The following is an 18613-nucleotide window of genomic DNA, read 5'->3' as shown; positions in this document are numbered from 1 at the left end:
GATGCGCTAACGGTTCTACCAGAATGGCAGCATTATTATAACGACTAGAACGCAGATTACTTTTTAAGTCATATTGAACACCGTGTTTAACTCTAAGCTGCCCACCAAAGTTTGTACAACCAGTAAAAACATAAAAAATAAATAAAAAAACGCCGTTAAACTTTCTACTGCGTATGCCAGATTCCGTTTTAACCACAGACCGTCGTTGTAGTGTTTATATACTGACTCTGTTTTAAAGTTTTATCTTTGATTCTCTGCCATCAAAATAAAACAGACAAATTAAATTGATTACATTGGTACATATACTAGGATTTCCGTAGTAAACAGGCGTCTAAACATGAGGGCGCCCCACATATACAATATATACATCTGGAAGCCCCCCTCATTTGCATATACGTTATGGAAAGCTTTGTTCGTCGCTCTAGATACGTATTGGTAAGGTTTGTTACGTAACAGTCAGCATTATGGCAGAAGCATCTGCCTCACCGGTAAGTTTTTTATAGTTTTTAACCATATTAATAACTATTAACATATAATATACGTTTTAGAATATCCGAGAATACTTTGTTCGGGGCTAGAATTTTGAAGTATGGTCTATTTATAGAATGACACTAATTGTTGCAATTAACCATAAATAAGTTCATTTTACCACCGATCCGCGTCCAATAATGGTCTGAAGCCGCCCAATTCGTAATGTGGAAAACCTATAGTAAGTTTTAGGCTTCATTATAGGCAACGTTGCCAAACGGGTCACTTAGAACAGCCCACAAACACAAGAATATTTTTTTTATTCAATAGTTTTGAATAAAAAAAATATTTTTCTGGAAAGATGGTATATATTTTTCTGGAAGATGGTATATATACCATAAAACATAGCACCGGTGATGTAAATAAGCTCCATTCTCACACATTTAAAGTTTTGAAGTGGATATTTAACCACTGTTGTGTACAGCTGCATCATGGAGGACCGATACCTGTTGTGGCTTTAATAGCAATTTATATGAACCTGTGTTATTTAAATAGAACCATATGCATTACAAGCAATATACAATTAACTTATGGTGTTGATGTTGTAATAGCTAATTGTCTGCAACAGGATTGGCACCCATCAAAATTGTCAGTTATTGGTGAAGATACTGACCACCAGCTTCTCTTCTGCAAGTCAACTAGTGGGGCAGATTATGTCGTTAAATACACCTATGATGAAAATGAACTTCGGATATGGTATAATGCTTTATGGCTTGTCTTATCAACCACCGCTGCCACCATTGTGGAAGTGTTTGTCCTTGGGCAAGACAATTAATGACAATTGCTCTAAACCATGAGTCACTAATAGGTTGTTTAAATTGTTGGCCATGCAGAAAAACAAATTAAACAATCATCCACAAAGTAGCATACTTGTAAACGAGCACGAGGAGTATGAAACATAACACCCGTGTTATAGGACTGTTGTTGCCCCGCCATGCGTGGATAAATAAGTTACATACGTGGTAACTTGTAAGCAAGCATGAGGTGTATCAAACAGAACACCGTGTTATAACGACTGTCGTTGCCTTCCACACAAGGATAAGTAAGTGTCATTCATAAAAATATTCTTACAAATTTTTATTAAACAGCGAGGAATATCATTCAAGGTCTCTTCAGTCTCCTTTTTTGGTGCAATGTCCTGGAAAGTTTAGATCACATGGTATCCATGGATTGGTCTTCGATTCCTCACAGAACAGAAATTTAGGATACATGCTGCGCTCGAGGAAAAATAGTTCTGTTTCATGGTCGTTCAGATTGCGTTTGGCTCGAGATATTTGTAAGAAGTTTATCTTTCTTGAAAGCCAGCAGATCAAATCCAAGATTGGGCGAAGTAATGTCTTCTTTACTGATGATTTTTGTGTTCAGTTTCTGCTAAGTGAATTTGATGACATTGTACCAAACTATGTCCAAGCATTTAGTTCTTTGTTGGAGAAGATTTTGTCTGGCTGGCAAAGTGTTGAGGGTGGTGGTTATGCAAATGTAGCTGTGAGGGAAGAATCACGAATGCCACGAGAACGAGATTTGTCAGTTGATGACAAAGATATCTTGGAAGTACTTAAACGTGTCCGCCAAATTTGTTTACGAGATGGGAAAACCCTTAAAGATGTGAAAAAGATGTTGGACCCTGCTTGGAATGATGAAAGGAAGGACAATGCTTGGCAAGATGTTTTGAGGTTGAAGTTGGAATCAGGACCCAGCGATACTGGAACACCTTTAATAGAATATGAACTTACAAAGATTAAGGATGAAAGAAACTATGGTATTGTTTAAAACATATAATTTTAACAGGTTTGGAATTGAATCTTTTTATTTACAGAGAGCAGAACTGATGTGAAGTCGATAATACGTTCCCACTCAGGTATGTGGAAACTAATTTTGTACGCTTTAAAATGTTTTTAGTTTGTGGTGTTTTTATAAGATAATAAAGGTTTTAAGGTTTGGGTTGGCAATTTTACCTATTTCTTTTGCAGAGAGTGATCAAAAAGCATTGCTTGCTATGCCAGTGTCACGTAATATAATAATTTCGAAAGAATTTGAATTTTCGAATGAGTATAGAAGCAGGCTCCAGGATGAGGGTCGGAACATGCTCCAGGATGTGGGTCAGAACGTGCTTCAGGATGAGGATCCAGACAGTCTCCAGGATGAGCGTACGAACAGGCTCCAGGATGTGGGTCAGAACGTGCTTCAGGATGAGGATCCAGACAGGCTCCAGGATGAGCGTACGAACAGGCTCCAGGATGTGGGTCAGAACGTGCTTCAGGATGAGGATCCAGACAGGCTCCAGGATGAGCGTACGGACAGGCTCCAGGATGAGGATCCGGGCAGGTTCCAGGATGTGGGTCCGGGCAGGCTCCAGGATGTGGATCCGAACAGGCTCCAGGATGTGGATCCGAACAGGCTCCAAGATGAGGATCCGAACAGACTCCAGGATGTGGATCCGAACAGGCTCCAAGATGAGGATTCGAACAGGCTCCAGGATGTGGATCCGAATAGGCTCCAAGATGAGGATCCGAACAGGCTCCAGGATGAGGCTCCGAACAGGCTCCAAGATGAGGATCCGAACAGCTTCCAAGATGAGGATCCGGACAGGGAATCTCAGTGTGAAAGAATTCTAAGCACTGTGGTTATTTTTATTGGAGCTGTGCTTGGTGCCTTGATTGGAGCTGTGATTGGTGCTTTGATTGGAGATATGTTTGAAGCTTTGATGAAAATGGCATGTCCATATGTTGGGGGGTTTATTGGAGCTAGTGTTGGAGTTAAAGCTGGAGCTAGAGAAGGATCAGCGATTGTGAAATCTTTGCTTCAAAGTTTCAGGCCAAAACAGCTTTTGGGGATTATCTTGGTGGTAATAATAGGTAAGTTTTTTACTATTATATTCATCACTATTAATAAATAAGCTCCTCTAGGTTAGCAGATAACAGACCAGAAGCCAAATACCAAAATTACCCATGACTACAATTAGCCACTGAAAATAAAGCTTAATAAACGATCACCCATAAAAGCATGTATGATGGTATAAAACCACCACACTACAGCTCTTACAAGAACTTTTATTCTCAAATATTTCTTTATATTTTTTCTTTATTTCTTTACAGCATTCAACCGGTGGCCAAGCAAGGGTAAGTTTGTATTTATTTATATTATAATATGATGTTTGTGGCATAAAACTAATGTTGCAAAATGCAAAGTATTAACCTATTGAAATAAAATAAATTCCACAATTTGTAGCACATACTCTTTACCATGGTGGCACATACTGTATACTGATATATTGTTTTTACCAGATATTGTCAACAAATTACGTGGAGAAACTGAATCGAAACTTGCAAATGTCATTAGTACGGGTATGAACGATGGTCTTCCAGATATTTTACCAACTTTAAGAGAGGTTCCGATTTATGACGGCCATAGTGTTGGATTCGATGTAGATTTGCCACATATCTTTACAGTAAAGGGAAAAAAGATTCGTCACGTTATGGTGGTCGGTGCAGCTGGTAGTGGGAAAACTACTCTGCTTGCTAAGTTTGCTAAATTGTCTTTGGAAGGGAAAATAGATTTAATGGCTCAAATCCAATCAGTTGTTTACATTCCTTTCATGGATTTTAACAGCAAAGAACATTTTACCTTTGAGCAATTATTGGCAGAAATGTATTACCCAAACCACCACAAAAAGAAGGACGAAATGTTTGAGCACCTTAACGATAACCAGGAAAAAGTTCTCTTTGTTTTTGATGGTTATGATCAATCTGGATTGTCAATTATTGAAACAACTTGTCAAAGTATCAGTGTAACAACGAAAGCCTCTTTATCTACAGTTTTCTGCAACTTATTTAAAGGTCATTTGTTCCCAAAAAGTTATCTACTAACTTCATCGAGAGAATACGCTGTTCTCGAGTTGCCAATGGTAGCACGTCCATCGAAAACTATTTTGTTAAATGGCTTCAGTTACCCACACTTGGATGTTATGATGAATTTGACTAATGTTGGGAAAAAAACAATGCTTCAACACGTCAAAAACCACCCTTCTGATCTAAGAGAGCTGTGTAGGTCACCAATGTTCTTTCACTTTGTTAGATATATGCTCGAATCTGATCCCAAGTCTGAGATGGTTTATTCTTTTACTGGAGTTATAAAACATACCTTTACAAGATTTGTAAGGTCGGAGCATATCAGGAATGGTCGGGAAGTAGATAGTGTTCTACAGAAGTTGGAGAAATTGGCTTACATTGGTTCAATGGAAAACCGAGTGAAATTTAACGACAAAGATTTGGCAGCTTGTGGCTTGAACAATAATAGGTTAATTTTCGATTTACAAATAAGAATCAAAAATGGCCCATATTATCATTTGTTTAACGGCACGACAGACTATTTATTCATACACCAGACAATACAGGAGTATTTGTCTGCCTTGCATATCGTAAGATCTGTTCCTATTTATCAATTTAACTCCACTGTTACAATGCAGTTAATGAAGAATGGCAATTGGGCCGTGCTAAGGAAGTTCGTGACCGGAATTCTAATGAATGAAAAAGTTTCTTCAGGTTAGTTTGTGGCTGGTATAACTGTTGTATTCCTTATTGTTTAGTTGCTGAAGACTAAGGTGTATAAGAAGACACCCATGTTATAACTCGACAGTGAACATGAGGTGTATGAATACACCATGTGTGTCTGGTGTATAAGAAGACACACATGTTATAACTTGACAGTGGACATGAGGTGTATGAATACACCAGGTGTGTCTGGTGTATAAGACACCAATTTTATAACTTAACAGTGAGCATGAGGTGTTGTGTATAAATACAAGAATAAGACTGACACTTATGTACTTTCAAATTTGATGCTGTTTTAAGATTTAGTGACAAAACCCTAATTATTCCCACAGACATAGGTGATTTATCTGAAAAAAGAGATTTTTTGTTGCACCAACTTGCTCTTGAGTTTAAAGGCCTAAACCAGACAAAAGTTGACACGGCAGTTGGCTTGCACCACTTGACCACACTACTAAGTTTAGTTTGTGAGATGGATGGTAGCCATGCTGCTAAGTTAACTAAGTACATCACTCGCATTGAAGTTCTTGGGGTTGCTCTCTCATATGAAGCAGCTCATACAATATCTTGTGTGAGTAGAATGGGCAAAGGATTGGAAGCTTTAGTACTGAGGGTGGCAGATGTTCGGCCTGCTATTATTCCTTCTTTGTTAAACAAGAAAAATCAGGTGGTGTATTTGAAACTTAAATGATCCCTGACACACAATTTATTATATATATATATATATATATTTCGCATTCTCTTTTTTAAATTTATCTTAGTATTTACATATTTGTTTTTTATAGATTGAAACAATAAACTTGAGTGATAACACTCAACTAGCACTTGGCGGTGATTGTAGCATTACAGAAGTGTTGCGAGTTCAAAAACTAAAGAAGTTAATATTGCGCGCATCACATGTGGAAGCTGGAACAGTCAAGTGCATTGCTGAGGCTTTAATAAAAAGAAAAACTGAGGTAGGATAAATTGTAATTCACCATGTACCTTTTAGTTTACATGTTATGTAGTAATGGTCATCTAGCCTTTCAGTGCCTTTGTCTGCATTGTTCCTTATGCTGCTACCATTGTGCATGTAAGTTGGTATGAGGTGTATGAAACAGAGCACTTGTGAGTCGTGTTATAACGACTGTTGTTGCCCAGCCATTTGAGGATAAACAAGTTTCGTTTAACACACTGGCGCCGTGGAAAAGTGGGTAAGGCGCCAGCCTCTAACCTGGAGGTTACTGGTTCAAGGCTGGTTGCTGCTAGTCCTGCTACCATTCTGGGCGTATGTGTCCATGGCAAGACACATAACGTCAATTGCTCCAACCGAGTGGTCACTTACCCTGTTTACATGACGGTTTAATTCAGATTCGAATCCGACTCGTCGATCCCCTACTTTTGTGAAGAGTAAAGGGCCAGTTGGATTGAAGTCGTCCAATTCTCAATCTGGAGAATTGTTCAACATATTTGGCAGCCAGAAGAACAACTCATTTAACTTTTTTTTTGTTTAGATTGAACTTTTGGATTTACGTCAAAACAATATCAGCAATGATGGGGTATTACCCTTACTTGATACTCTGGTTCACATAACTGGGGAGTTGCATCTTGAGGAGACAAACCTGGATCCATTGGGAGCTCGATGTGAACTTCATCTTGATGCTAATCATCTGCAAGCAAAACTGGATGAATTGTGTGACACGAATGCATCGGTATGTTGTTGTTACAACCAGCGTAAAACCTAGATTAAGCTTTTTATTTCTCCAGAAACTCAAGATATATATTCGTTCCGATGAAGTCTATTCACCTGAATGCATCGATGATGATTAATGCAATGTAGCCGCAAACTTTGCACTTGTTTATGTTTTTCTATAGTAGTTCTGTAGCTGACGTTTTATAATAATTTGTATATTTTTACTTGATCAACGTGAATGCAAATGGTTCTAAACCTTCTTCATATATTGCTTAAAGCCTTGCTTTTTATACTTGCCGATCACGAATATGCATTTTTATGCAATGTTATCTGCCTATAAGTTCAACATTTATAATTCCAAAGCAAATATTCAACTCACTGTGATTTCCTATTTTGTGATTTTTCTAATTGTGTTTAGTTTATAAGATTTAGTAATTTTGGCTTTGTAGTTTTTTATCGTGTTCTATATACTTGTCTAACTTTTCCAATATGCATACTCCGGGTTTATTAATTATCTGTATTATTTGTAAATTTGTTTGTTCCGCACCTGTTCGTGTTGCAAGCCATATGATTGTGCCGGTTTCGACAACTTGTGTATATTGTTGTAAAAGTAGAGTGAGAGTTAGTCACATATTTGGTTACACAGAGTTAGTCACATAACCAAGTTATGCAATAAAAAAATACAAGTTACCTATATTATAGTATATGTGATCTATTAAAATAATAATGCAAATTTAAAAAAATATCTTAAGTTGTAAACCTACAGTAAAAGTATACTGCCAACTTATCGAGCCATCACTAGATGTTTTTTAAGACAGTAGCAGGTGCTTACGAAGCCTGTAAAGACGATTAAAGTGGTTAGCGCGCCTGCCTCAAACCCAGATGTAATGGATTCAAGGCTCGACGCTGCTACCATTTTGGGCGTATGTGTCCTTGAGCAAGACACAACAGCAATTGCTCTAACCCAGTGGTAGCTAATGGGTTGTCTAAATTATTATCCATATATAAATAAAATCAAAGAACAATCATCCACAAAGTTACACACGTGGTAACTCGTAAGCGGACACGAGGCGTATGAAACAGAACACCCGTGTTATAACGACTGTCATTACCCCGCCATGCAAGATAAATAAGTTACATACGTGGTAACTCGTAAGTGGACTCGAGGTGTATGAAACAAAACATCTGTCTTATAGCGACTGTCGGCCATGCGAGGATAAAGCAGTTACATTTATTCAAATTCAAACCCACGAAATGGAGGCACGGGGCAGGCGAATGACGTAACAATCACATCGTTCTATAGTTTGCCACGCATGAACGGTGGCGTAACAACGAGCGACATAAATATACATTTACAATGAATGGTGACGTGGGTCACCAACTTTAAACACATTATTACTAATCACGGACAGAGTTAACACAAGTCGAGCTGATAAGTAAGGCAAGATATTTCTAAACGAACGACTTCAATAAAACCCAGTTTATGAAGATTATATCATGCACAAAGTCCATGAGAACTATACTATAGGAAATTCAAGGTTGTGTTCTGCTTCCTGCGCCATTAAACAATATTAAACAAACATAATTCATGAAGCCCACAAAAAATTATTTAAGTTTTGTTAGCTAAATGTCAAAAAAAGAAATCGGACTCCATTGAAATTTGGATTTTTCAATAAATGGTTTTTATAATATTATTGAACTGTCCAGCATCGTGGCTTGGTGGTTAGGGGCTTGCCTCATAACCAGAAGTCTGAGGCTTCATACTGGTATGTGTATCCTTGGGCACCTTACCCACATAGAATAGAGTAATAAAACTTGTTGTATGTTTCAATGCAAAATAAAATATAGACATGTTAAAAAAAATAAATAATAATCTCCATCAAAAAAACGCATTAACCCTAATTAAACCCAGTTACCCAATGGGCCAGCTACGACATAAAACCCAGCACCTCTGGCAAGCCATGCCCAAGGGCCTTACCTATATTGAACAATACTACATTAAACAAAACATGTTACGCAAGTAGATAACAGTTTGGTTACCACTTATAGAAACAATGCTCCCCTTGATTACTAAGCTTTAAGATCATCTGGCAATGGACCTACATCCCAGATCCCATGGCTTGCCTCACTGTATGACCCATCCATGTAGAATAGAAACCCAAAAAACAGTAAGTTAAATACAATACAAATGCAGCAGACATCAAAGTTTGTATACAAAGTAAGCTCAAGATTCCACCATGGTTGCTCATGTTGTGCTCAACACACTTGCCCTGGGTAAGAAATTAGATTAACTGTCGATGGAATAATGCAACTTATTTATCTTTACATGGCAGGGCAACAACAGTTGTTATAACACGGGTGTTCTGTTTCATACACCTAATGCTCGCTTACGAGTTACCACATATGTAACTTGTTTATCCTCGCATGGCGGGGCAACGACAGTCGTTATAACACAGGTTTTCTGTTCCATGAACCTCGTGCCCGCTTACAAGTTACCACGTATGTAACTTATTTATCCTCGCATGGCGGGGCAAAGACAGTCGTTATAACACGGGTGTTCTGTTTCATACACCTTGTGTCCGCTTACAAGTTACCACGTTTGTAACTAATTTTATCTCGACATGGCAGGGCAACTACAGTTGTTATAACACGGGTGTTCTGTTTCATACACCTTGTGCCCGCTTACGAGTTACCACGTATGTAACTAATTTTATCTCGACATGGCAGGGCAACTACAGTTGTTATAACACGGGTGTTCTGTTTCATACACCTTGTGCCCGCTTACGAGTTACCACGTATGTAACTTTGTGAGTAAATACATTTTCTATATGGCTAATAATTTAGTCAACCCATTAGTGACCACTGGGTTGGGGCAATTATTGATGATGCCTTGCCCAAGGACACATAAGTCCACAATGGATCAAACATTAAACCAATATATCCTCTGAGCTGAGAAGGCGAATTCATTAACCACTGTGCCACCACATTGGAAAAGCCATAAATGAGACAGCTTACCTGATCTGTTCAGATATCAGGTGTCTAACATCTTTGTGCCGAAGTATGTAAAGCATGAACAGGAATACTCCTGGGAACAAATAAATTAACAACTAAGTTTTATTTCTGTATTGTAAGCAAAATGTAAACAAAATCAATTCATACCTTATAGCTACATGTTGCCCCGCCATGAGAGGATAAAAGGTAAGCGGTCATGAGGTGTGTAAAACAGAACACTTGTGTTATAACAACTGTCGTTGTCCCGCCATGCGAGGACAAATAAGTTACATTCATTCTCCATTAACTAACATAATCAAAATCTGTATCTTATATTTAAATATATTACCTTGCAGTGAGTTGAACACCACAAACATACACTGCATGATGAACCTTGGGTTGTAAGATGTGGAGAAGTAAACACCAAACAACAATCCCCAAGCAAGTCCAAATGTCACAAAGGTAGTGAGGGAGAACATCAGGTTCTGAAATAAAGAGAATATTGTGTGGATAAGCAGACATGACGTTTGGTTGGTTTGGTCATTTATATCCTCGTGGGTGGGAACTTAAGTGACTTATCCATGGTTGCCACTCTCATGCCCACAGTCGAGTTGCTGAAGCTATTGCAGCGTGTGGATAAGCAGACATGACTTTTAGTTGGTTTGGTCATTTATATCCTCGTGGGTGGGAACTTGAGTGACTTATCCATGGTTGCCACTCCCATGCCCACAGTCGAGTTACTGAAGCTACTGCAGTGTGTGGATAAACAGACATGACTTTTGGTTAGTTTGGAAATTTATATCCTCGTCGGTGGGAACTTGAGTGGCTTATCCATGATTGCCACTCCCATGCCCACAGTCGAGCTGCTGAAACTATTACAGTGTGTAGATAAGCAGACATTGCACCCACCTTTTTCTGTAGTTTCTGAGACTTGAATACCCTGTGGCATGACATACAGTAAACCATGAAGTTCAAACACACGAACACACCAGCAGGTATGACAACAAAATACAACATCTGGCCTTGGTTGATCCAGCATCTGTTGTAAGATAAAGCATAACATGACCTAACTTATATATTTTTTCAAATATTGAGATCAAACTAATTGAATCAATGAAGAGAAGTTAATTAGCAGAAACTTGTCATGCCATGCGAGGATAAATAAGTTTCATACAAAGTAACTTGTAAGCAGGCACAAGGTGTATGTAACAGAACACCCGTGGTATTATGACTGTCATTGCCAACCATAAGTTACTTTAATTCATTCAAACATAAAACAATAAAAAAGCTCCTAAACACAATACATGATATTATATTATGACATCCCAAAAATAGATAGCCAAGTAACCTACATTCCATCCACCCTTCGATAAACATCCAGTTCGGCCCCAGCAATCGTTACAACAACCAATAATGGAACTCCCCAACCCCATAATAGTGATGTCATAATCACCATTCTGTCTGATAGTTTCGTCATATAATAAATCGACTGTAAACATAGAGATCATAAATATTTATTCTAAAAAGGGTTATTCTATTCTATATGGGTGAGGTCCTACAGTGAGGCACGCCATGGGACCTGAGATTTAGATCAGAGTTGGCCCATTACCCAACATTGTATATGCATATTCTATTCTATATGGGTGAGGTCATACAGTGAGGCAAGCCATGGGACCTGGGATTTAGGGCAGAGTTGGTCAGTTGGCCCATTACCCCAACATTGTATATGCACATTCTATTCTATATTGGTGAGGTCCTGTAGTGAGGGATGCCATGGGACCTGGGATTTAGGCCAGAGTTGGTCCATTATCCTAACACCCAGGGTGCTACAACCCATAAGGGGGTCCATCAAGTGTCTTGCCCATGGACACATACAACCACAATGGTAGCAGTGTCGGTATCGAGAATCGAACCCGGTATCCTTCGGTTACAGTGCAAGTGACTAACCACCGAGCCACCGTGTTAGAACTAAACTTTAAAATAACATTGGAGTTTAGAATTGTTAACAATAAAAAACAACCTTGAAAACGATGAACAACAGAACAATGGCCTCTATTGACATCCATTGAAATGAACAAAGGAAAGAATAATAGATCACAATGGACATTATAACACAAGCATTCTTTGATGATGTCACAATGGATTGATCACTAACAATGAAGAAAGCATTGAGGAGCAAGAGCGCCATCGAGAGGTTGGCGAGAAGGAACGAGCCACGGAATTTTGAAGCTGTTCGAGTTTTCCTTAAAATATAAATCAAGTTTACATTAGTGGTGAAGTATTTTTGTAAAACCTATTTTCCTGATGCATTTATAACCCCCGTGTATTTTTTTTTGGCTGCACCACTGGCTACAATTAGTGGCAGTGTCAAGCCTTTTAATTTCTGATGCAAGCACCTTGAACCATGGGGCCAGACATTACACGAAAGAGTTGTTCATATTGTCAGCCATATATGATCGTAAGAAAATAATATATGTCATATACAGTTGCCCTATGACATATAACATGCCCACAATGTTCGCAGCATTAAACTATTTCTACAGTTGCTATAACTATGGCTACATGTGATTGGTGAACATAAAACACCACACCCATGTTATAATAACTATCTATAAAAATTACATTCATTGAACTTAATGCATTCCTACTTACGGGACAAATACGAAAGTGACAATAGTGAAAGCCAAACAAGCTGCAGATAGAGAACTACCAATGGTGGATATCAACTTTAAGATATTGGAATGTTGTTTGTTCTGTTCATCACTAATCTGGAACAATAAAATGTAATTTGTTTAACTTTTAGAAAAGTTATTGCTGTTTCATCCATTTCTATTAAAGCCCTTGTCGCCCTTTGGGGATAGCGACTAGCTTCAACATTAGATGAGGTTTATGTGGTAGCACCTTGGGTGTCGGGGTAATGTACCAACACTGGCCTAAATCTCTGGGTGTTGGGGTAATGGGCTAAATCTGGCCTAAATCACCCACCATCATAGAGGTATATTTATATTTAAAATAAAAATATGTCCTATCTGTCATCTGTGTTATTTAACTAATCTTTTGTTTGCTGTGTATTAAGAAGCACTTGGTGTATTCTGTTATAATGCAATGAGAATTAAACTTACAAACAAAACAGAACACCCGTGTTATAACAACTGTCATTTTCCTGCCATGCGAGGATAAACAAGTTACATTGAACTTACAAACAAAGTTGCAAAGTTGGTAAGATGGTTAAAGCTGCAGGCAACGTAGGAGTTATTTGCGTCGACAATATTTCCATCTTTAACCCAACGTTGTCTCTCCACATCCCAGAATCCACAATTGTTTTCCATTGTCGGGTCATTGTTGGTGAAATTCTAGATAATATTTTATCATTATGACATCACAGAGCCTACCATGTATGATGAACAAAACATATATGCTACAAAATTTTTATTGAATTGATTTATCTTTTCCAATACAGATGATCAAATGAATTAAAACAACAAAGAGAAGGGAATTAGCAGTAAAACGTTAATTGTTAGATCAGGCTGCGGGTAAAAAATACTTGAGAAAAAGTGTTAAATAAAAGTGAGACTGCTGATCCGACATGCAGTATAATAAAACTGACAAGAAATAAAATAAACAAATTAAAAACGAATTAAAAAATGACTTTTTTTGTGTTGTATGTAACCAAACCTGTTTTTGCTTAAACTTGATGAAGACCTCCTTGGTGACCTTTGACCCCTCAGTGCTGGGGAGAGAAGCTGCCATTATGACATCACTAGTGAGAGCTTTGTTATCAAACAATCGGTTGCGACGAAAAATATAGAAAGCAATTCTTGGTATTCTGCTCGGGTAAACTTTAAACATAAAGTATTGTTAATGTGTGTATGTTGTTGCTGCCAGTTGTTGCTATAAGTGTGAAATGGATTTCGTTTTGTTGTTTTGTAATCATTAGGGACATGTTTTGTGAACTTGAAGAACTCACATTGCCATTAGGCAAGACAAAAATGGGATTTGCTATTAAGTGTCTTGATACATATTGTAAATGATATCAAAGTAACTGTTATACCAAGAGTTTAAGCCAAAGGAGGCCATGCTTGCAGCGTAACCAGAGGATACAGGTTCAAGGCTCATTACCAAAGTGGGGGTATGTGTCCTTGAGCAAGACAATACAGCAATTGCTCCAACCCAGTGGTCACTAATAAAATATAATTAAAACCGCAAAATTTACTTTTTCCTTCAGGTAGTTTCAGTTGAATGAAAGATGAAATATTAGACTGAACTTCTCCTGTTTGAATGTTTAGATCTGTAAACGCAAAACCTCTTGATGTGGATTGGTTGCTCTCGGTATAGGTGTATGATACTCCTGTCAAATATTATCTGGTTATATGGATGTGTATGCTGGTGGTGGTAAGGTGCAAAGATGCCAGTTCAAAGCTCGATGCTGCTACCATTGTGGGCGCAGGTGTTCTTGGGCAAGACACAGCATTTGCTTCAACCAAGTGGTCACTAATGGGTTGTCTAAATTATAAGCCATATAGAAAACAATTGCCTACAAAGTTACATACATGGTAACTCATAAGCGGCTAGGAGGTATATGAAACAAAACACCCACGTTATAACGACTGTCGTTGCCCCGCCATGAAAGTATAAACAAGTTACATTCAATCAAACATATACCTTGTATAAAATGCTGTAGGTTCGGTTTTAACACGTACACCCCAATCATGTTCGTTGTTTTATTGAAATCTTCTTTATTTATTGGAACAATTTCAACAATCTTGTCTAATAACGCCAGGATTCTAAAAATAAATAACTTATTATGACTTTATTTATATAGTAGGGTGGGGAAAGATGGGACACCTTTTCGTTCCTTTTCTTGTCTCATTTGATAGTAAACAAAGAACATTTAAAGAATTATAAAACCAAATTCTCACGACTCCTATAGACCGTTGTTATTTGTTTAAAACACGATCAAAATATTTAAATATTATTCGCTAAAGGCGTCCCACTTTCCCCCACCCTCTACTATATATGTTTTTGCTGCCATATAATATAAGCGTGAAAGAGATCTTCTGGCAATTGTTTGTTTCTCGGTGACATGGGGCAGTGGTTATCGCTGTATGGCAGATGAAACGTTGCCATTGCAAACAAAATAAAACAAAAAAAGACAATTATTTAAGAAAAAACAAAGAAAACACTAGTAAATAAAGTATAATAGAAAACATACAGATATTTGATGTAAACTGATTTGTTTAACCTTCTAGCATTTTCAGTGTCTTGTATCAGATGGGGGGGAACCTTTAGGACATTTCCAATCGTTGAAACACAAGACTTGGCTATCTGTGGTTTATGGTGCTGGTTAAATTTAGTTATATTTTGGTGATTTCATGCAATAACAGTCGTGCTTATAACCTAGGGGTTACGGGTTCAAGGCTCAACGCTGCTACCATTGTAGGCATAAGTGTCCTTGGGCAAGACACTTAACAGTAATTGCTTCAACCAAGTGGCCACTAATTGGTTGTTCAAATTGTGAGTTATACAGAATAAAGTTAATTGTCTCGTGACATCTTGGTTATAAGCAGTCGTGCCAACCGCTGTGTCGGACATGAAAAACACGACCCACCAGTTGATTGATGATTTCGGTATCAAGAATATTGTCCAGCCCATCAGCCACCAATGTTATTTCATCCATAGTAAGATCCTCCCCCTGGAATGTTTGGACTTCAAGGGAATTTGCGACTTGTCTTCTGTGATCCAAACTTGTAAACTTCACCGTTGAATAGTCCTGTAAATAATAACAACATTGTAAACCCTGATGATGTTTTGTCAGATGGCAAATAAAACGCTTAACGTTTTTGTAAAAGTTACCGGATAAGGAAAAAAAACTATTTAATGTTTAATGCGTATTTACTTCTAATGTATCGATGTTTATAATATGTTGCTATTTAGGAATGAGTAAATATAACTTGTTTATCCTCACATGGCAGGGCAACAACAGTCGTTATAACACGGGTGTTCTGTTTCATACACCTCGTACCAGCTTACGAGTTATCACATATGTAACTTATTTATCCTTGCATGGCGGGACAACCACAGTCGTTATAACAGGGGTGTTCTGTTTTATACACCTCGTGCCCGCTTACGAGTTACCACGTATGTAACTTTGTAGGTGATTATTTTTTCCACTCTGTCAGTATGACATCATAATACCTCAAGTGTGAAATCACAAGAGTGTTTGAAGACTTCATCTTTCCACTTCCCTTTGCCAGTGCAGCTCATTATAGCGTACGGTTCATGAGCTGTGGAACATAATTTAACTGAATATGTTGTTTAAAATATTTCAAACTTTAAAAATTATTAAATATTCTTTTTACAGTGAGTAAAACTATATACTGTATTTAAATATGTTACCTGTATTAAATCAAACTCTAAAAAAATATTACATATGTTATCAATAGTAATTTAAACTGTAAATCATAGTTAAACTTAAATATATATATTATAATAGTTAAAACTGCACTTACACACTGATTGGTGGGAAAATGCTGTTAATGTCCGCTTTATTCATTAAATTTACCAAAAAAAACAAAAAATTCCTAAATGATAAAACATAAAAACGATATTCATATAGTTAACAAAAGTGTGCGAACAAACGTGTAAAAAAGACACAAAAAAATTATAATTTTTACCGGTTGGTGAATTTTTAGGACACTTGGTATTCGATTGGTAAGTATAGCCGACATCTTGCTTGGAAAAGGAAACTGGAACGCCCAAGTCAGGATGGGAAATTGTTGTAGCAGGGCAGAAATCTGTGAAACAAAGTGTTTAACATTACATTTTCCTTCCAACTAAGCGTGTTTTTAACAAGTTTTGTTTTGTTGCTATATCCTGTCTTTTCGTTTAAAATATTTCTAAATCTTCACTACAGTAATCGAAGAGACAAATAAAGTTATCACTGTTATAACGTACTGTTGCTGTCAGGCAAGCAGGCCATGTGTAACTTTCATATTGACATATTTCCTATGTATAAAGCAATGCTAGGGAGTTGTTAGTTGTTGTTGTTGTTTAATACCGGCGCCATGGCATAGTGGTGCCTGTAACCCAGAGGTAATGGGTTCAAGGCTCGTCGCTGCTACAATTTTGGGCGTATGTTTCCTTGGGCAAGACACTTAACGGCAATTGCTCCAACCCAGTGGTCACTAATGGGTTGTCCAAATTATCAGTCATACTTAAAAATAATAAAATAAAAAATCCCCCAAAAATAATCACCCACAAAGTAACATACGTATTAACTCGTAGGCTGGCACGAGGTGTTAAACCCGTGGTATAACGACTGTCGTTTTCGGGCCACGCAAGGATAAAGTAAGTTACCGTCATTCATTCATTCATTTACATTCCTATGTATAAAGCAATGCTAGGGAGTTGTTAGTTGTGTTGTTGTCTAATAACACAAGGTACAATATTACAGGCCAATAGTGAAGAATCCTCCTTTACAGAATAGGGTTTAAAGGGTGCCCCCACCCCATCCTACTACATAACAGTTGATATAAACCAATTTAAGCTTGTGTTGGGTAAAAGCAATTTTTATAATAATTTCAGTTTTGTTTGGATAAGTATCAAATATTGTATGCAAGTGTTTTAATTTTAATTTGAAATAAAACTTACAACTTTGGCAGACGAAGAAAAACTTCGTGTCCAACGTGCTACTGTACCAACTACCGGTGGATTGAATTAAATCTCCATTCCCGCAAGGTGTCGCTACAAGGCCGAGTTCGTTTGTAATGGTCACGTTCGGTTCATTTACTGCCCATTGACTAAAGCCACCCCCAGCGGAGACGACTTGCCCATCACTCCAAAGAAACGAAGACCCATTGCTGTATTTCCTATTGCTAGGTGCGCGACCGCCCGTCCAGAAACCGACAAAGTAGTGATCGAGAGTTTCTTCGGTAAAAGATTGAGTTTCGAATCGCTGTTTGATCAGGTCATTTACCGCCGCATCTTTTACGTCTACCAGGTGTTTTTTATCCTTGTTACAAGTTTCATCCGCTTCCGCCCATGTTTTAAGCTCATAGTGGAAATCGAACACGTCGATACCGGCGGTGACTGTCACTACTTCAGCTAAAAAAACACAAAAATAGACAGATTTATTTACTGTGCCGAGCGCTAATACACAGTGATTGGCCTCTTACCCAGAGGTTAAGGGTACAAAGCTCATCCCTGCTACCATTGTGGGCGTATTGGAGTATGGGCAAGACACTCAGCGACAATTGCTTCAACCCAGTGTTCACTAACGGGATGTTTAAACTGACAGTCATATACAGAAAACAATCACCTACAAAGTTACATATGTGGTAACCCGTTAGCGGGCACGAGGTGTATGAAACAGAACACCCGTGTTATAACGACTTTGCCCCGCCATGCGAGAATAAATAAGTTACATACATGGTAACTTGTAAGCGGGCATGAGGTGTATGAACCAGAACACCTGTGTTATAACGACTATCGTTATCGCAAACGAGGATAAACAAGTTACATTCATTCATTAAAACCAACATACCAACCTGCCCCATTTAGACAAAGCATCCACGAAACCAAAACAACGAGAAACGCCCAGCCTCCCATTGTGACGAATGCTGCAACAATGCACACAACACATACTAGAATAACAGACAATCGAATGCATTGTTAAAGCAGAATTTTTGTTCCATGATTTTCCAGAATTCTCGCTGCGGTTTCAACAAACATGCAATTCACTGCATTGTGACGTTATAATGGTTGTATCCGCGACATTCGAAAGGAAGCATGACTCGCGCTCGTCCAGAATTTACTGGAAAACAGAAATGTACATTGTTACGACACAAGTGAAAAGCAGGTAATGTGGTTACGTCAT

General features: G+C 38.0%; 2 protein-coding genes across 4 annotated transcripts; one reads left to right on the top strand and one right to left on the bottom strand.

Annotated features, from left to right (window-relative positions):
* Positions 1-325: 325 nt before the first annotated feature.
* LOC149737258 (uncharacterized) lies at positions 326-7336 on the top strand. 2 transcript variants are annotated; one of them, XR_016384984.1, is made up of 11 exons: positions 326-488; positions 1097-1224; positions 1617-2287; positions 2345-2386; positions 2499-3383; positions 3624-3647; positions 3813-5069; positions 5411-5742; positions 5861-6031; positions 6426-6766; positions 6822-6901. XR_016384984.1 is itself a non-coding variant. In XM_089877544.1 (11 exons), exons 1-11 carry the CDS (start codon positions 465-467, stop codon positions 6882-6884), a joined length of 3795 nt encoding a protein of 1264 aa, XP_089733670.1. In that variant the 5' UTR covers positions 326-464; the 3' UTR covers positions 6885-7336. The 2 variants fall into 2 exon arrangements, 1 of the variants encoding a protein (XP_089733670.1); XM_089877544.1 differs by having other exon boundaries at positions 6569-6766; positions 6822-7336.
* On the bottom strand, positions 5408-18568 carry LOC149737257 (adhesion G protein-coupled receptor G2-like). Of its 2 annotated transcripts, XM_089877566.1 has the most exons (17): positions 18285-18568; positions 17389-17841; positions 16413-16532; positions 15934-16022; positions 15347-15508; positions 14981-15063; positions 14401-14522; positions 13952-14086; positions 13414-13577; positions 12939-13091; positions 12391-12506; positions 11759-11981; positions 11091-11227; positions 10648-10777; positions 10088-10223; positions 9763-9832; positions 5408-9017 (listed from the first exon to the last, which is right to left on the bottom strand). In XM_089877566.1, exons 1-17 carry the CDS (start codon positions 18343-18345, stop codon positions 8993-8995), a joined length of 2379 nt encoding a protein of 792 aa, XP_089733692.1. In that variant the 5' UTR covers positions 18346-18568; the 3' UTR covers positions 5408-8992. The 2 variants fall into 2 exon arrangements, with proteins under 2 accessions (XP_089733692.1, XP_089733693.1); XM_089877567.1 differs by lacking the exons at positions 17389-17841; positions 18285-18568 and adding an exon at positions 16693-16923.
* Positions 18569-18613: the final 45 nt, after the last annotated feature.

The sequence above is a fragment of the Ciona robusta genome, chromosome 4, assembly GCF_009617815.1.
Source record: "Ciona robusta chromosome 4, ASM961781v2".
NCBI lineage: Eukaryota > Metazoa > Chordata > Ascidiacea > Phlebobranchia > Cionidae > Ciona > Ciona robusta.
The sequence above is the reverse complement of the archived record's forward strand: the minus strand, read 5'-3'. Positions and strand labels throughout refer to the sequence as shown.